This window comes from Glossina fuscipes, unplaced genomic scaffold (genome assembly GCF_014805625.2).
Source record: "Glossina fuscipes isolate IAEA_lab_2018 unplaced genomic scaffold, Yale_Gfus_2 2, whole genome shotgun sequence".
NCBI classification, from domain to species: Eukaryota; Metazoa; Arthropoda; class Insecta; order Diptera; family Glossinidae; genus Glossina; species Glossina fuscipes.
Genome location: NW_023998416.1, coordinates 9,408,770 through 9,426,991, shown reverse-complemented (window position 1 = coordinate 9,426,991; position 18,222 = coordinate 9,408,770). Strand labels below are relative to the sequence as shown.

Below are 18,222 nucleotides of genomic sequence, written 5' to 3'. Positions count from 1 at the left end.
CAACACAATACGCACTGTACATGATTTACAGCATGAACCCTACACAAAATTGAGAGACAAAAAATGTTGAGAATAAAATTCAATTTCTCAGAGTAAAATTTACTTTGCTGTACATTTCAACGTTTATTCCCTCCTGCGTGTTTTCTCTGGCTGCTTAATATAGAAAACATTAGTTAACCATTCTATCTGATACCCTTAGGAGCAACAATAGCAGTAAAACACAGAAGACCATACATTAGTTTGGATTAGCTAGAGATGCAACAACCAGCAGAAGGCTTTCATAAAGAACATATATTCTTGAATTGACATCATCAGCATCAATTTCCATTTGGTTTCTATGCTCACAAGCATGTAAGAGAATGTAATAAATGTTTGTAAATAAACGTTATATTCTACGCTGAGTATTCTACACCTTGAAGGGTGGCTATGTTCCAGATAATTTGTAAAAAGAAAGTGGACATAAAAACAACTAAATACGGACATATTTCAGCACATTACATTTACTTTTAATTCATATCATTTCATTTTTGTATAATTTTATTATTTTATCAATTCGGTAAATTGTAAGTCATAAAATACGGGCGTATAGCGCGTATTTATAATAATTTTGAGCAAGCAGGCAGTTTTTGAAAAGTAGTAGTGAATCAAATAGATAAAAGTTCTTTAAATCTGCCTACTAGCCTTTCCGATTTAAAAAGAGAAGGGAAAAATATCGATGAGATACTGTATAATGCTATGATGATGAAAGGTTCATAGCTAATTTAAATGCTTTGAGAGCTTTAGTGGTGTATGTTTATATATCTTTCTTCATAGTCTTGCAACCTTCGTTTTATTGAATATTAAAAATTTACTAGAGCTTTAAATATGAAAAAATTCAAATTTATTTATTTATATTTATTTAATATATATATTTTTTTCATTATTTTGTAAATATATTAAAATTTTTATTTACTAGGTAAATACATTAAATAGATTAATACTTTGCTTGTACCCATCTATAACCTGCCTGTTCTAATAACTTTAGTTGAAACGGTGATCAGCTGTTTTCCTCAACTGTAGTTTGTGTAGTTTATATATTCCGGACAATTTTTTAAAAAATTTTGAAATTCTCTGTAACAAAATTGAATAACAAAATTAAATAAATCGCACAAATATGTCTGATGATTTTCGTGACCGCTTCGACATAATAGATACTAAGACACCTCGGCATGCTTTGCTTTCCGGACGTTATAAAAAGTAAACAACTTTATTTACTAAGAAAAAAATGGATTTTTAAAAATGTTTTCCAGGAGTTTTGCTTACATTTTCTTACGAGATCGTATGCCAGTAATATTAACGCAAATCATCGACGATTTACTTAAAGATAAAGACGAAATCGTCAGACGGTTTGGAGAGGTAAATAATAATTTTTTTATATCGATCGCCTTTAAAAGGATGAGCAATGGAAAAGTGCATCTAAGTGAATTGGATTAACTTTCTTACTACGATCGGAAGGTAAGGCAATCACAGAAGCCTAGTCACATTTTCAACTTTCGACTTCCACTGAATTTAGAGGTTTGAGGAAACTTAGCCATGTCACATCATTGTCGTTGGACATGGCTTGATTTATGGAATAGGCACACACGATATATTTTTCTTTAAATTAGCGAGTGTAAGAAAAGCCCATATTTTTGTGGTAAAAGATAGCATCTTATGTTCCTGATAGATACAGGGCAAGGAAGCTCGTGATACCAGTGTGATGAAAAGGAATAAATAAAAGAGACATGATGACTGTCGAACATGATGGAGTTTGTGCAGTAAAGATTTGAGCATTGTTTAATACTTTTAATAGATGGTTTTCTTCGGTGGCAGTAAACTGCGGAAGGGAGGGATATCGATATAAAATTGGATATATGGTGAATGCAACATGGATGTAGATGTGCACTTAATAAAATCGTAGGATGACATGTAGATGTCGCCGAATCTATGTGATTTTTAGATGATACTAGCCTCCAATACATTCTGACCATTAGTCACAAATTTCAGCGACTCGACTTCCGTTGTTCTAAAGGAAATAATCTGAATTTCATATTTATCAGCGCATAAAACTTGAACAATACATTAGATACTGACAGTTTGGTGAGATGAATATCGCATTTGGTATAAGTGAATTGAAATAGCATTAGCATGGCTTTTACAAGAATTATAATGAATTTCTGTGCCGATTTGCACTGCCACCTCTTCTACTTTTTCTACTATATTGCCACACGCGCTTTAATTTTACATTGCCAAATCATTCGTATTTTGAAGTTTTTGTTATTATTTCTTATTTATAGACGCTTCCAGTTGTTTGTATAAAATAGATCTTTCGAAGACGCAGACACATGATGTCACCGTCCAAATTTGGTTCTAGCTTTAAGAGAATAACCTGAACTTTAACAGAAAACTAAAAAAACACATGAATAATTCTGTTCTTCTTCATTTCATGGCTAAAGTTAACGTGATGTTAGGCATCTCTATTCTCAACATATTGGTTTTTTTATTGTTTCTAAACTAACGACACTATCATGGTAAAATCAAAAAAAAAAAGAAAATATACAATTATCATAAGATGAACTTGCAGAAGTATGGACGATATTCGCCATTATCATTTGTCTACAATGACTGCATCAGAAAACTGACAAACAGTCTATATACAATATTTAAATTCAAAGCAGCTAAAGTTACGTTGTCTATTTTGAAATCCCCTTTCATTCTTATGGTGACTTATTTTTCCTCTCGTATTATGTTGTTTGTTCCCCATTTATGTTCAGTTTGACAGCCAAAACAAAGGCCGTTTATAGGGATTAGAAATCTTCATCTACCATACCATACTAAGCTGGTTACTATTAGATGCCATTTCCATGCCGCGTGTATCGTTTTCCTCACACGCTAACAAATTTTAGAGTTCTGGATATATTTTTTGTGTGTTTGAAAGAATATATTTATTTGGCCATTGAAAGGGCATTAATTTTTTCTTGTTTGCAATTTCTTAGGACTCCCGGGAGGAGCTCAAGGTAGTGATTGGTCAACTGTCTAAACTGAAGTATCAACTCCAAACGGACAAACCTTTTGAAAAATTCGAAAATAATGGTAAGAAACGTCCAATACGACGCTAATTATCATTTGCACATAAGAATGACTTCTCACTTCTTTATATTTATGCGCACAGAATGTTACCTAAAAGAAAATTGTAACGTTTTCAATCCGTTCTAAGGCATAAATTTGTAATAGCCTAACTTTATTGAAAGCGCTTTTTTTTTTTTTTGAAACAATTACTATATTTGTAGTGTATTGCTCAGATACACTGAATTTCAACTTGCCTTTATCATTGCTTCTGTGTCCAGCATTGGTCTTAATTGAGCGGCAAGTTTAACACGGAGACTAGGAAAATTTGATGAATTTTATATTCGATCGCAGTTATTAAGCTGTTCACGTTTTGAGTTCCATATTTCGCATTTCCTAAGAAAAAACGAGCACAGTTTAACAAATGCTCCTTATGAAAACATAAGTAACACTAGAAATGGAAAATTTTAATTGACATAATAGAACTTTCTGTAAATTTTTATTTATTATTGTTGCTTACCTACTTTAAATGAGCAAAATATTATTTGTGGATTTGTGTTTTCGCCGCAGTATTTTATACATTATTACATTCCGATTACAATCCGAGAGGAGATCAGGTCTATTGGAGGAAGATGTTTTAGTACAAGTCAGTGCATTGAACAAATTTTTGTTTACCGTCGTACTATTTAGTTATAGAGCTCTCGGTAGTTGCAAATTCATGTGAATGACGCTCTAGCGAACATACATAGCAGCGCCAAGTCTAACATAAGATATTGCTTCAATTTGTTCCCCTGATGAAAAAAGCGACTTAAACTGCTAACGCACTGGTGAGTCCCCGAAAGGGAGGATAAATGAATTGGAGAGATCAAAATGTCCATTCGCTTTGACGGGACATGTTTTTGATTTTTTTGATGAGTTTCTCTCTAACATTGTTACAATAAATTGTTGAGTGGTTGTCGACGATCATGTAATAATTTTGTATAAACCAAATACTATATATGTTTGTAGCTGCATCGCTTTAAATAGCTGTCCTTTAGAGCTGTCCTTTGAGGATTGAAATATAGATTTGCAATTTGAAATATAGAAATGCTTGATGTTCTTTCATATATCTCTATTTTGCTAATCCATTTGCAGGTAACGTAAGGTCCTCAAATTTGGTTCATTTATTTTTCAAATGAGTAGGGAGGCTTTTTACTCCGTAGGAAATCATCATTAAAAATTATGTACCTAATTTATATATGTATATATAGGTATATATATATTATAAATTATGTGTAAGGTTGGAGGAGTTGTAAATATTGTTTGCAAGCACAATGAATCGAACTACATTTCGGATATTGCTCTTTACGAGATTTTTAATATTAGGCATACAAAAATTAGTTGATTCAAAATTTTAACCGAAATGACCATTTATTGTGGATTAGATTCTAGAAAAGCTCGAAAAAAGTCCATCCATCTCGAGCAAATGAAAGTCGTTTTTTATTGAACGGTTTCACTATTGTGAGTAAAATCGTCCATTTGGGATAACGGAAGCCCAAATGTTTTTGATAAACCTTTCTGCACAAAAATTAAAAGTTCAATCCAGCTTTTGGTCTGAGGAGAGAAATTCAATGAACGAAAAAATTTCTAGATGTGCTTCTACCGGGCTAAAAATACTCTCTGATCTTAAAACTAATATTACTTGCGTTTCATGTGGATTTAGTGCTAATTTATGTGGGAAAATGAAAGAAGATTGATATTTCAAAAAAGAATGCGTAAAAAGATTCAGAGTCCATGGATCCATGGGCCAGTATCTAAAATAAAAAATTACGTTGCCGTCTTATACAATTCGTTTTCATTTCGAATTCAATATAAAAGTATGATAATCCGAAGCACAAAAAGGCGATGGTACAGTCCAGTCGAAATATTAACAGATCAGTATGCGTGTCTTTGGACTAAGTGGTGTAGTTTAGTCGAGCATTCTCTGAGAAATGGTCTAAAAATGCCAATGCGACGCATATATTGCAAAACGCATTCAAAAAAGCTGTCATTACTGAATTTGAATGGTTTTAACTTTTAATTTTTTTTGAAAATACACTTAAAAATGTCTTTATGCCTTTGAATAATAGTTTACTCAGCAAAGTGGTTTGCCGAATCCATCGTTATTGCGTCGTAAAGATACACCGAGATTACAGCATTGTAGCTATGCATCGGTCGTTACGAATTGTTTTGCTCGGGGTTTCGTGATTATTGTTGCTATTTCCGTGTTTTCCCATACACTCTGTTAGATTTCATTATTTTCTATAGGAGCACTTTTTCTTTTGTCTTGAAGAAGTTAATTTTCTCCTGCTCCGCAACTGCCTACTTACGACCTTCGGCGAGCTATTTTTTAAGGTTGTTTTTTAAACCTCTTTAACTCTGCGAATTTCCTTGTTCTTGCGAAAGAGTAATGACTGGCATTACAAGTGAAAGATCGGTTAATTGAAGTGGTTTGACATAGTCGCGACAGTTGACCCAATCAGTCTTCAATAGAAGGAATTGAACTTGTTCTCCAGTGGTAGATGATAAGATAATGCCGTAAGATTGTCACGTTTTCTTTAGTAATATTTTGAAAAATGCGTTACGGAATACAAGGGATTTCCTGAAAAAGGTGCAGTCTAGCAGAGTCATCCATTGATAGCTAGTTGAGCTGCAAATGCCCCTTCTTCGTTGGCATTTCGTGAAATGTGCATCGACAACTTTGTAAAAGTCAAATTGTAGTATTGTAACGAAGACCGTGTTCGTTCAACGCTTCAATTCAGTAGTCTACGGTGATGTGTCAACATAGAGGGACATAGATATCGGGAAGTATTGAAAATTTGTTTACGCAAATGTTCATGGAATGTCTGAAGCAAATTGATGCAATATAGGGAATAGTTAATACTGCCAATTGTTGGTCAGATCTCTTCAGTTAATTTCGATATTTATTAGATTTAGCTAAAATTTCACTGAAGCTGGATAGATCATCAGCTGGAACATAGGCATTTGCAAGAAAGATCTCCGCCCACTTAAATGATGAAAGCCCGGACACAGACCAATAACGGGTAACCAATGAGTTGACCAATAAGTTTGCTGCTCACTTCGTAAGCAGATGTCCTTATGCTGACCAATTCCGGGAGAGTGTTTCCAATTAAAATCACTTCGCGTAAAATTACTTCGATATACACACCCTTTTAAGAAACAAATCTTATCATGCATGGGATTGTCGTTGTCGCGAACAGTTTAAATGCGAAACTTCTTATGCACGCATCAGCGAGTAATCCAAACATATCCATTTCGACGTAACTACCTACGCGTTTCGCGCATAGAAATTACCCCAATGATACAGTAATGGAAACAATGCTGCAGATTATACCGTCTGTCTATAAATGAAATAGTTTTTGCTTGTTAATTAATATGGGAACACTTTTGTAACACTTTCGTAAGTGTCCTTAGAAATAAAAAAAAATGAATTCTTTTGGTTTATCAAGTTCAGATCAAATCTTGCTCTGTTTATTAAAAGATGCACTGGTTTTCTATAAAGAATAGTTGAGACTATGAAATGATATTTTGGGCAAACAAAAATGTTGCACAGATACATTGGAAATCGTTTGCGTCCCATTTGGAAAATCCTTTTCAAAATTAAGAGCTGATAATATTTATTTCCCATTTGAAATAATTTAAATTGTCAGATTACTGTATCGGGTTTCTAAAAATTATGCAAATACCTCAATTCCACCAGTTATAGTTTTCAAATCATCCGGTTCCATGCTTTTGAAAAAATGTTTTCATTAAAGTTTTCAAATATTTGCACCAAATGCGTGCAGACCATTGTACCAGTGTCATTAGCCGAAAGTGAAACAAGGTTTTCGACCAACTACTTCCAAATACAATCTTAAAGATATATACTATATTTTCGGCGAAAGCATCCAGGCGACGATCAGTTCTCCTCATAAATTCGAATTTTAACGTAACCCGATCGACAAACCGCATTCCAAAACAACTGTAATATTAAATAACCAGATACTTGAGAAACTTAATATCGCTTTTGTATTAAATGCTTAACTGAGGCATAAAGTTCGAATCTGTTGCCAACTGGGTACACACGAGACAATTGTGGCTTGTTCTAAATGTCGACTTCAATAAGCAATTAAGCAATGCTATTGTTTGTTTTTCACCAAACGAAGGCATTTCGCGGCAACGTTTCTTTTCTTTTGAATTGAAATCTTGGTTCATTTTGTTCGTTGACATTTGATTTATGAAATAACGACTATATATGCATATCATAAGTCACGTGTGATGCAAAGCCTTTGCAATTGTACATAACACCCAGAAGGAGTTGAGATGAATGCACCGATCTTACATCGATTTAAGCCTTTCTGTCGATCTGTATATATTGTGCGTTTATGATTAACTTACAACTCGTAATTTTTGGGATAACTTGACGAAATTTGGCACACCAACACCAAAATTGGACGCTATTGAAAATGATTCTGGTTGGACTGCTTTTTCAACCAATTGTATTGCAGGCAGTTGGGTCGCGTGTGGGCCGTGGTTTGCTGTAATTCTTTTAATTGTTTCAAGTAAAAAAAATATAACGGGCCGTGGCCCATCACAGCCATATAGTTATTCATGTGTTTAAAATGAGGCGCTATAAGGGAAGTGTTCAAAAAAGTGATCAAAATATCTCAAAAATTGCGGCCTGTGAGTTAAAAAAAGGACTTAACGGACGGACGGGCAAAAAAGCTTAGAATCGGAATCACTTTCTGAATCGATCAATATAATAAAATGTGGATCTATAACAAGCTCTTCTGGGTATTGTGCATACCCGCATAAAGTTAGTATGCTTCGGTACGAAGTATTCATTGTATTTTTATGCCTTTCGCCGGATGATGAGGGGTATATCCGTTTGGCTTGCAACACCCAGAAGGAAGCTTCAGAGACACTACAAAGTATATATATTCTTGATCACCATCAAATTCTAAATCGATTCAAGCCTGCCTGTCTGGCTGTCCGTCCGTCAGTTTGATGTCTGTTACAAGTATTCTCCTCGCCGTAAAAATGAAGCTCTCCAGTTCAAATTTGGCAGAGACGTTGCAAGTTCTTGCGCGCAGGTTGGTATTGAAAATGGGCAAAATTGCTTTAAGGGAACACATACAGTGTCACTTAAACTAACAACAGGTCTGGTTTTTAAAAGAAATAAAAGGTTGGTTTTTGCTCGTCACTCATAACCTACAGCAGATAAATGTGCGAAAATTTGAACGTATACTCTACGGGCGATCTTCTAGCACCTCTAGGAGAATGGAAAAAATCGTCCCCACCTGCTTAACTTTGTAGAATGTCATAATATCACTTTCTTTCTCGAAACTTTTATAACGCACGGAAGCAAAGCTCAAAAACCCAAAACAAAGTATAAAAATTCTTGGACAGTTTCACATTCGGAACGCACCTACGCATTTCAGTCCATTCGTCTGTCCATCCGCCCTTCTGTGGAACCGTGTAAACTGATTGCAATTTTCCGAATTGTACGGGAAGTCGGCCGGACCGTTTTTTACAGTGCAGGTTTGCGACGGTTTAGCTCATCTTAAATGTGTTGGTCTTAGTAGTAGAGAAATGGACTATGTCACTAAGGTGTCCGTTGGGCTTACCGCACTTGTCGGAAGGTAGATGTAGACAGTAGACAGAATAGTCTTAAGCGAATTATATAAGGATCTAAAAACTTGAGCAGATAAGTTTATTAAGTTACAAGACTCCTTCAACGGCTGTCAACCATTTGAAGGAACTGAATTTGTGTTGAAAGGAAACCTAAAGGCTAGGAATTCTGCAATTGGCCATCTACAGTCATTGCAAGGTTGTAGCGATTTGCGATCTCAAAGTTGGGTTCATCGGTTGGCGATGCCATTACTGTATCCTTGATTACTGTCCATACTCCACTGGAAGAAGCTATATATACCGTGAGTGGTCCCTCGGATACTGATAGGGTAACGACGTTGCTTCAGGCAGAGAACATTTATGGCCTCAAGTCTGTTGTAGCCGACAAGCGTCCGGCGAGGTCAACTTGAACTGGGTGATCATGCTTCACATACTAGTGAATCCGACCAGGTTGTGTACGATCTGATTGTTATTCCTGCACGAAAAGCTCGATTCGTTTCACATTCTGCGTCGAACACAACGACGGATTTGGTATTGAGTTATGTCTGGAAAAAAAGTGTCCAATGTTCCAATGATGAAAGTTATAATTTTTTAATTTAATCCTGATCGGCGTGGAAAAATATCGTCCTTTAAAATTGTAACTTCACCGTCATTGCTTGATCGTTTGTTGAATTTGCGTTTCTGGCTTGAGGGCGCCTTTTAGCCTTTAGGCGAGCGGTCAAAAAACTGAATAGCAACCTTACTGTCTTTTACTAGAACGTCCGCTGTCTCGACACGAAATTTAATAATTTGCGACTTAATAAAAGTATGATAATGATATTCTCTGTAATACGTGCCTTTACCATTTGTAGCCATCTTCAGATTTTAATAATTGAAAATTAAATTTAAATCTATTAATGATCAAGTATATATTTTTAATTGCAGAACCTGACAAGATATTGTGGAACGAATTCATTGATGCACTACCCAAAGAGTTGAACAGCTTTTTTCGGTCTTGTTGGTTATATTCGGAAAGCTATGTCTACCGAAAGGTGTCTTCGTTTTTTGAGGCCAGAACAGCTTTGAAATCGTTCGATTATTTTGAAAAACAAAAACAAGTTCTTCAGTCCAATGTTATGATTGCGGTTGCTCGTTCCTGTCGCCGCGCAGATAAGGACAAAAGAGTGTTTCATCGATTTGTGAAGGTATTTATTCACATAAAGTTTTCTGAAACGCCTGAAAATTGAAAAATAAAAAAGATTACACCATTAATTACTGTTGTGAAGCAATTTAGCTTTGCAAGTTGCCTGTAACTGTAAAACAAAAAAGGAAAGATAAAAGTACAGTCCATTGCAAGCGAGTACGAATGACGGCTAAGTCAATCAAGATGTCGAGAACTGAAGTTAACCATTTCGTTTTTTTTTTTGTGGGCATGCCTAAATCCTTATGAATATTAATTATAGCCCATGAGCCTCTACGATTGATCGTAAAACTTTAGTTTGGTTGCACTAAAGAATTTCAATGTTGCTGTTAGTCGCACCACCCCAAAGTTGTATACCATATGTTTACAAGGATTTCAGAATTGTATAACAGGAACTTATTTTCCACACTTAATATTTATTTTTGACTAATTAGCCAATATAGACGTATTTTGCTCATTTGCAAATGAATTTTTTTTTTGCCCTTATGTGTTTTTTCCATATCGCTCTTCTACTTAGATGCATATTTAAGAATTTGGACGTTGTCAAGAGATACGGAAGCAAATGTAATGTGCGTAAATTCCTTAGCATGTACGCTTGCTCCATTTCTTTAGTCAGGTAGAGATCTTAGTAAGGGATGTCTAAATAATAGTTGAAGCTTCGGTTTTATGCTCGCTGCGCGCAATCACAGAACATATGTAGCCACAGTGACATCTCCAGCTAGCGGCATATTCAAGGAGAAACTAGTGTAGAGCGCAGTGCCTAGTGCAACATCCTGTGGAATGCCCACATTGATTTCACGGACGTCTAATATTTCTTTGGAACAGGAAGTTTCCTTTTCAAGGTAAAAATAAGACCTGGATGCCAAACTCTATGAAAAATTCACTTCACGTTCAAGTGCACTACTGAGCAGTAGTGCTTATTTTCTAAATCTCTGTTGGCTTCTTTAATGATTTGATGACATTCTTCGGGGGTGGCCCACATTGATGTTCAGGCATTGTACTATTATCATTTAACATTGGCTGCAATCTTCGCAGCAGCAGTTTTTCAAAACTTTTCGAAAAAAGTAAATAGAAGACTTATTGGCCCGCAAGAGCTGACGTCATTCTCTTGCTTAGTGTCAGACCATTTCCATTGATCTGAACACTGAGTCCGTCTCAAATTTAATTGTAGCTCAATTTCAATAACACGACGACCTTTTCAGGCAGAGCCATTATTCCTTTAGCGCGTACCTTGTCGTACTCCGAACACTTTTCATTGTTTAAAGAGGATAAATATTTAAATTTGGTGTCTTATTAGAATCTAACTTAAACCATGTGCCATTTGGATCTTTTATCAGTACGTTTCTCCTGGTTGGTCTTTTTAAATAATTGGTAGCTTTCCCTAAAGCTTGCGATTGTTATTTGTTGTTCGAGATAAGTTTCTTTTAAGACATTTTCGATTTTGAAATCGCTGTTATAGTTGATTTGTAACTCGATTGTAATTAGTCTCATTAGTTGCGGTTCTGTCATGTTTCCAGACTTTTCTCAGTTCCCTTTTTATTCTAAAGCAGAGTATATCAGTTTTAAAAGAGATTACCTTGTAATCTTTGAGAAACACAACTCGTGTCCAAAAGAACTATGAAAGGCGAATGGTCAGAAATTAAATGGTCATACTCTGATGTGTCTGAATAATATGGGAAGATATGGCAAACCTTGCCTTTAGGATGTTCGGGCTTTGAACTTCACCAGGGGTGTTTAGTATAACGGTCACCTCCGACGACGAACTGAGTCTCTAGTTTCTAGTTTAGATTATGTCTTGGAGGAAAATAAATAGAATATATTGAGGGTTCAGAGCTTTCACATTTAATTTGAGTTCCAGCAGGTTGTAGATGTCTATTGTCATCCAGAATGACTTTTAAAAATATCGTTGTTGCTTGATTTAGCGTCCAAATCAATATAAAACATAGGTAGTGGTCCCTTGGTTACCCTACTTCTAACGTCAGTGATATTGCGTACTTGACGTCTTCACAAAATCATCTCTGATTTAATATTCGCAGCAGGCATGGTGTAAACCATTTACTGCTACTCTATATGTACGTTCTCGCTTTAGTGAAGACCATTCAACACAAACCGCTACCTACTTTTTTTTGTAAAAATTAACTTTCTTAGCCGTAAACATAACCTGAACGAAAATAAATTAACTGTCGAATTCATTTCGCTCTTAGACTATACTAGTGCACAGTATATAAGGAGAGGTAAACAAAAAAAATAATAATAATTAGCTAATAATTGACATATAAACAAACAAGAAAAGAAAAACAAAGAAAAATAGCATGTACATCGGTAGCACAGAGGCAAACCCACAAGCACTGTAGAAGCGAATTGCAAGTAAACCCCTAAGCCATCGGAAACATGCAAAAGCTTGGCAACCGATACATTAATCAGCATCAACTAATTTTCGAAGTATAATGAGATATTAAGGTTAAAACTTAGTTTAAATACGACATAGGTAAATAGTGCGTATTAAGCAAAATGGTTTTGATTTTATAGAGTCCGATATTGAGATTAGGTGATAGACACCATATAGGTATCTGCAAGCACCTCTAAACGGGTTAAGCAGCTCATAATTATATTTAAATTGACTCATAATGAACATGAAGAGACTAGAGAAACAGTTAGGGACATTAAAGCGTATCTTACCAAGTAATGTGGACGAAGCAATGGTACCATTAATTAACTTAATTAAAAAGGAGACACCAAGAATAAATCTACGTTTCTCAAGTGACGGTAAGGATAAGAAGCAACCGGGACAAACGGGTCGCAACCCAAATTCCTCAGGGCAAACGGCAAGAATTGCTTTTGAACTAATTCAATTGAATCTACATAAAACCTACACGCCGGTCGAGGCATACTGAAGTATTGCTCGAACTAAGCACATGTGGAGTGAAAGGATCCTTCAGATCTTTGGACCACTCCTTAATGAAACCAGGCGCGGAAGTAGCTTTACTTAAAGAGAGCTCAATGTGCAAATTAAAACGTAATCTTTGGTCGAATAGAACACCTAGGTCGATGAACGAATCAACGCTTTCCAGCTTGCATGAGTCAATAAAATACTCAGAACAGAATGACATTCTTCTTAAGCAAGAAAGCTTCTTGCATTTTTTTATTTCATAAAATTTAAAGACCGCCATGTAAGCAAATTAAATCAATTTGAAGCTGATACGATTGCGATTCCAAGGACAAGGAAGAAAACAGTTGCACATCGTCAGCGTACACTAAGCTCTGGCTGAATTTATTCACTGGGGGGAGATCATTAATGTATAAATTAAATAAAAGGGGTCCTAAATGGCTGCCTTGAGGGACACCAGACGTCATGGTGAATTCATCCGAGGCAATGAAATTAAACGTAACCCTGAATGAAGGAGAATCTGTTATGCAGATAAGTGCTCATCCATTTCACTAAATAGAAAGGGAAGACAGAGGCATTCAACTTGAAGATCAATACGTTATGATTAACTAACTCAAACTGTACTAAAATCAGTGCACACGACATCCGTGCGAGAACCACTCGAAAAATCCTTGAAGACACTACAAGTAAACTCTAAGAGACTCGCGATAGTAGATCTTCCTTTCCGTAAGCCATGGTGGAATGGAGAAATATAAGATTTAATAGCACAAGCTAAATGCTGAGTAACAATTCGCTCAAACAATTCAAGACACTCAACTTGGCTATGCCTCTCAATGTGAAGTCCATTTCCACATTTGTGAACTGGAATTAGGAAACTACTTCTCCAAAGCAAAGGGAAAACGCCTAATTTTATGAACTGATTAAAAATCTTTAAAATAACACCATCTAGCTCAACAAAGCATGTTTTAAGTATGCGTAATCGAATCCCATCAGGCCCAGGCGCAGATCTGCATTTTTGAAGATCTTAACACAATTCCTGAAATGACCAAGTTAGGAATCGAAACCGAATAGGATATCGGATGCGGGTAGCTGACAGTTAAATTGGAATTAACAGTTGAACAATTTCGTCGCAAGTAGTCAGCTTCGAGGTTTCAATATAATCAGAGGACTCAGAGCCATTGAAAGAAACATGCGAGGAATGGAGATTTTTCTTTTGGAGCTGATAAAATATCTAGGATTAACAAGTAGTGAGGATTCTATCAACTTTAGATATCTGCAGTAATATTGGTGGCTGAGGTAATTAAATCTATGCCTTGATGCAGAATAGGCAAAATAGTTGTAAGCAGAATTTTTTGAAAACTTTGTTTCTCCTACTTTTGTAGCATTTATTTGTCTTGTTAAACCATGGCGGGCATTTGCTTCAAGGGCGATGTTGCTTGATCGGAACAGATGCTAGGTTTAACACATTACAGAACAGTGACAATAAGGCTCTAGTGTAATAATAAGTGTAAAAGGCGTGTAATAAAAGAAAACACAAAGTGTTTAGATCAAATACATCAAGTATAGCTAACACAAAAGCAACAAACTGTTTGTGGGAATTAAAATTCTCTTTGTGTGCCTTTACAGTTTACAATTTACAGTTATAGAACTGCTCTTTTCTTTTATGTAAATTTACGGCAACACGCGAAAAGAGTTCACATATTAATCACTTACATTATTAGAAAACGCAATAACAGTACTATTGCGTGGCAATCATGAGTGGAGCACTAGACCCCATCTGTGCACAACGAGTGTTAGCAAACGGATCGTCCTCGTTTTTATACTTCCGGTAAATTGTGTTCTTAGCCTTCATTGAATTTAAAGAGCACTTGAACCGGAGGTCCTTCAGAAGATGGGAAGAAAGACGCGTTTACTGAAAGAAGGATGGAAAAGCTAAGAACAACAGTTGGTCGCTTTTACATGCTGACTGTTCTATGATTAGGAAAAATCAAAAGAAATTTGCAATAATTTGGAGAAATACCACTACACTGATGGGGTACTACGATGATCGGGTTGTTCATCATTTATTAGTATAAGGAAATCTAACTCGGCAGTCGGATAATCAGAAGAAAGTGATATCGTCACAATTTATCTTGTCGGGAAAGTTCGACTTCTTGGTAACGGCTGGCGCTTTAAAAGCTGAGTGAGCGAAAATTAACATCAAATACTGACAAGGAGTGTATAGTTTCTGAATAACCGTAATTGAGCAATAAAGAAGAAGTGAAAGAAAATGGCTTACTAAAGTACAAAAAGTCTTAAAGCATTATAAAAAACTTCTACGTAATGTTTTTTTTTTACCAACTATTTAACAGGTATCCCGTATACGTACGAAAAATCGGAAACTATTCGGTTTATAGAAAGCATTAGTGTGAAAAATCATCCGTTGTAGTTATTTATAAAATTTCTAAATATTGTTTTTTTTTTTTTTGCGCTTTGTGTTCTTACTGTTCTTATCTACCGCACTAAGACTAGGTCACTTGTATGGAAAAACTTGGCCATTCTCCGTGCTCCTAACCCTGCTTACCAGTGAAAATGTTGAAATATTTAGTTTTTAGCGAAAAAAATTTATTTCTTTCTAGCTCGATTTATGGAGTAATCTTTGTGACCAGTCTTTTTTTACGAAACTTGAAGGTAATCTTCTCGATTTACTAGATAAATGGGATAACAACATTTTAGTGAATAATACGCGAAGTATATGGAACTGTTTACAAATGGCTGATCATTCGAAGCCTGTGATCGTGGACTTCGTGTGCAATAACGCAAATTTTGAGCTTTACGCGGATTTGGTACTGGCTGAATATTTAATAGAGAAACAATTAGCATCGAAAGTGCGTTTTCATGTCAAACCAATACCATGGTATACATATGATGCTACAGTCCAAGACTTGCAAAACTTGCTACAAAGTATGCGAAGCAGCTCATACGGCATTTTAAATGAACAGGGTCGAAAATGGAAACAGTACTTCGATGAGGAGAAATTTCTAATAGCCCCCATGAACTACTTTTGGGTTAGCGCTTATGAATACTTCAAGTGAGCATAAGTGATTATGAAAAGTAAGCGCTAGTTAGTATATTTTTTACAATTATATTCCTCTAGAATGCGCGAAATTAATCCTGAGCTGTATAAATATCTTTCCCAAGCTCACCTTCTCATCTTTAAAGGAGATTTGCATTACCGAAAGCTACTTGGAGACTATTGCTGGGATCCAACAGACAATTTCTTAACATGTATAAGAGGTAACCTAAGAACATAGTACTTGTTATACGGCATTAATTGCCTTCTAGCAACGTGTAGCAAAGTAGAAAAATAGCGTGAGTTATATTAGACGATGGGGTTAGAATTTTTCTCATTTATATTCAAGAGGAAGCGCTTCTGCTGAAGTGAGACCCCTTGATAGCCAACTAGACTTTTCGATAATTAACTGCAAGTTTGATTGATTTGTGCTGCTCCCGTGAGATCTATTGGAAACTTTTAGAAACAAGTAACACTAGGATGTATTTGTGTATACTTTCGTAGGATTATGTAGGATTATTTTTTAGTAGAAAAACTCAATTAAAAATCAGCCGGATAATCGACTAAGGGAGAGCGCTTAATGGGAGAACTTAAAATTCAAACATTGTATGTTAACTTTGTCTGGGGACTTTAATAAAAACGAAAGGCGGAAAAGCGTTCAAAGATTTTGAGAATACGAAACTATCAAATAACAATTTTGCTTGGGTGATAAACTATGATTTGGAACTAAACTATGATATTGAACTCGAATTAAAATCATCCCAGATTGACTACTACATTACTGCAAAGCTTCAAAGCTTTGCTGACAAGAAAATTTTGTTCGAATTAATAGGTTGTTAAGGCGTTTATAGGAAACTTTTTAAATTTAGAAATTGTTCTGTTTGTGTTAATAATATCTCTTTTTTTAATTGCGAATTTAGGTTTCCAGCCGACTAATATATGTGCACTACGAACCATCAAGTCGGACATTGTCTGCGGTTTACAACAAGGCCAAACTGACGATCTGCATCGGCGTACTCATGAATGGATGACAACCGGCGAATACGGACTTATACAGTTCGTGGAACGAATAGAATGTAGTTGCGCATTCAAAGAAAATTGAATTGCATCAGACGGAATAATCTATATAATGACTAAGATGTATAGAAGAGGTTCCAGCAGTAACAAAACAGTTTTAATAAATTCAAAATGTACTCATTGGTAATAAATTACTAACAGATATGATGAATGAATTTTTGAACAAATCGTGTAAATAAACTATATAAGATAAACTATATGTCTCGTTTTTAATCAAGAGTTTGCATTTTTGTTTAATTTTTTAAGTATTAAATGTTTTTTTTTTTTTTTTTTTTTTTGCAAACCACGCCCCTTAAGACGTTTGAGTGGTCGCAACCAACGGACATATAGTAATAACTAATTTCAATATTTCCTTTGCGAAACGGGGTTGAGAAAAGGAAGAGTTTGTATGGAAACGAAGTGGTTTGATGAGACAGGGACTCTTTATTGTCAACGGCCGATACGAAAATGTCTATTATTATTACTACTATTATTATTATGATAGTGATACTCCACTGATTAATAATTGTTCAATTTGCCAACTAAGACTTCAAATTGTAATTGTGTTCGTGAATTTATTGGAAGTGCCGATTATTTCCGGTAAGCAAAAAGCAGCTTATGTCCTAAAAAGCCGTTATTTGAATCAGAGCTTTGCCGATGATACCTCTTGCATTTTTCAGAGACCGTCATACCATCCGTATACACTAAATGCTTGTTAATTTCCATATTTTATATGGGTTTGGCCATGGAAATTAAATGAGTACAGAAACTCTTATCATGATTGCTTATGCAAAGTAATAGTTAATATTTCATTTAGCTAAAAAAGTTCATTAATGTTCATATACGTATTGCAAGCCTAGTAGTAATGCAATGCACTTTACCAAATTTTGTTTCTTATATTTTTTGCGGGCAGTGTTATCTTGGCAACAAATTTGTTATTAGTAATGTTGCTAGCAAATCTCGTGACAACCAAATGAGATTTCGAAACTTGTCTTTTAATAACAGTCAAATGATTTAATAATAGGTAGCGATTCTGTCTACGCTCTCTTCGCTTAAAGGAAAATATAAATAAAAAATAAATAAGAAAAGATTTATTAATGATGTCTCAACCTGGCAATTTTAAGGAAATTGAAGCCTGCGTTAAATTGTTATGCGATCAAGCTAAAAAGCATCTAAAGGCTAGAGAATTTGAAAAAGCGTTAACCGGTTATTACAAGGTATTTAAATTTATTATACTCTTTTGTTTTTTTTTAAAGCTCTGATACTTTTTGGTTTTGACAAAATTAATAATTTTGTGGGAAATGATTGTTGTAA

General features: G+C 35.2%; 1 protein-coding gene across 1 annotated transcript; it reads left to right on the top strand.

Moving 5' to 3' along the window:
• Positions 1 to 1,061: 1,061 nt before the first annotated feature.
• On the top strand, positions 1,062 to 17,126 carry LOC119634053 (damage-control phosphatase ARMT1-like). Its single transcript, XM_038027968.1, has 7 exons — positions 1,062 to 1,236; positions 1,290 to 1,395; positions 3,015 to 3,111; positions 9,658 to 9,917; positions 15,419 to 15,870; positions 15,937 to 16,076; positions 16,773 to 17,126. The coding sequence occupies exons 1-7, from the start codon at positions 1,154 to 1,156 to the stop codon at positions 16,952 to 16,954; spliced, it is 1,320 nt and encodes a 439-aa protein (XP_037883896.1). The 5' UTR covers positions 1,062 to 1,153; the 3' UTR covers positions 16,955 to 17,126.
• Positions 17,127 to 18,222: the final 1,096 nt, after the last annotated feature.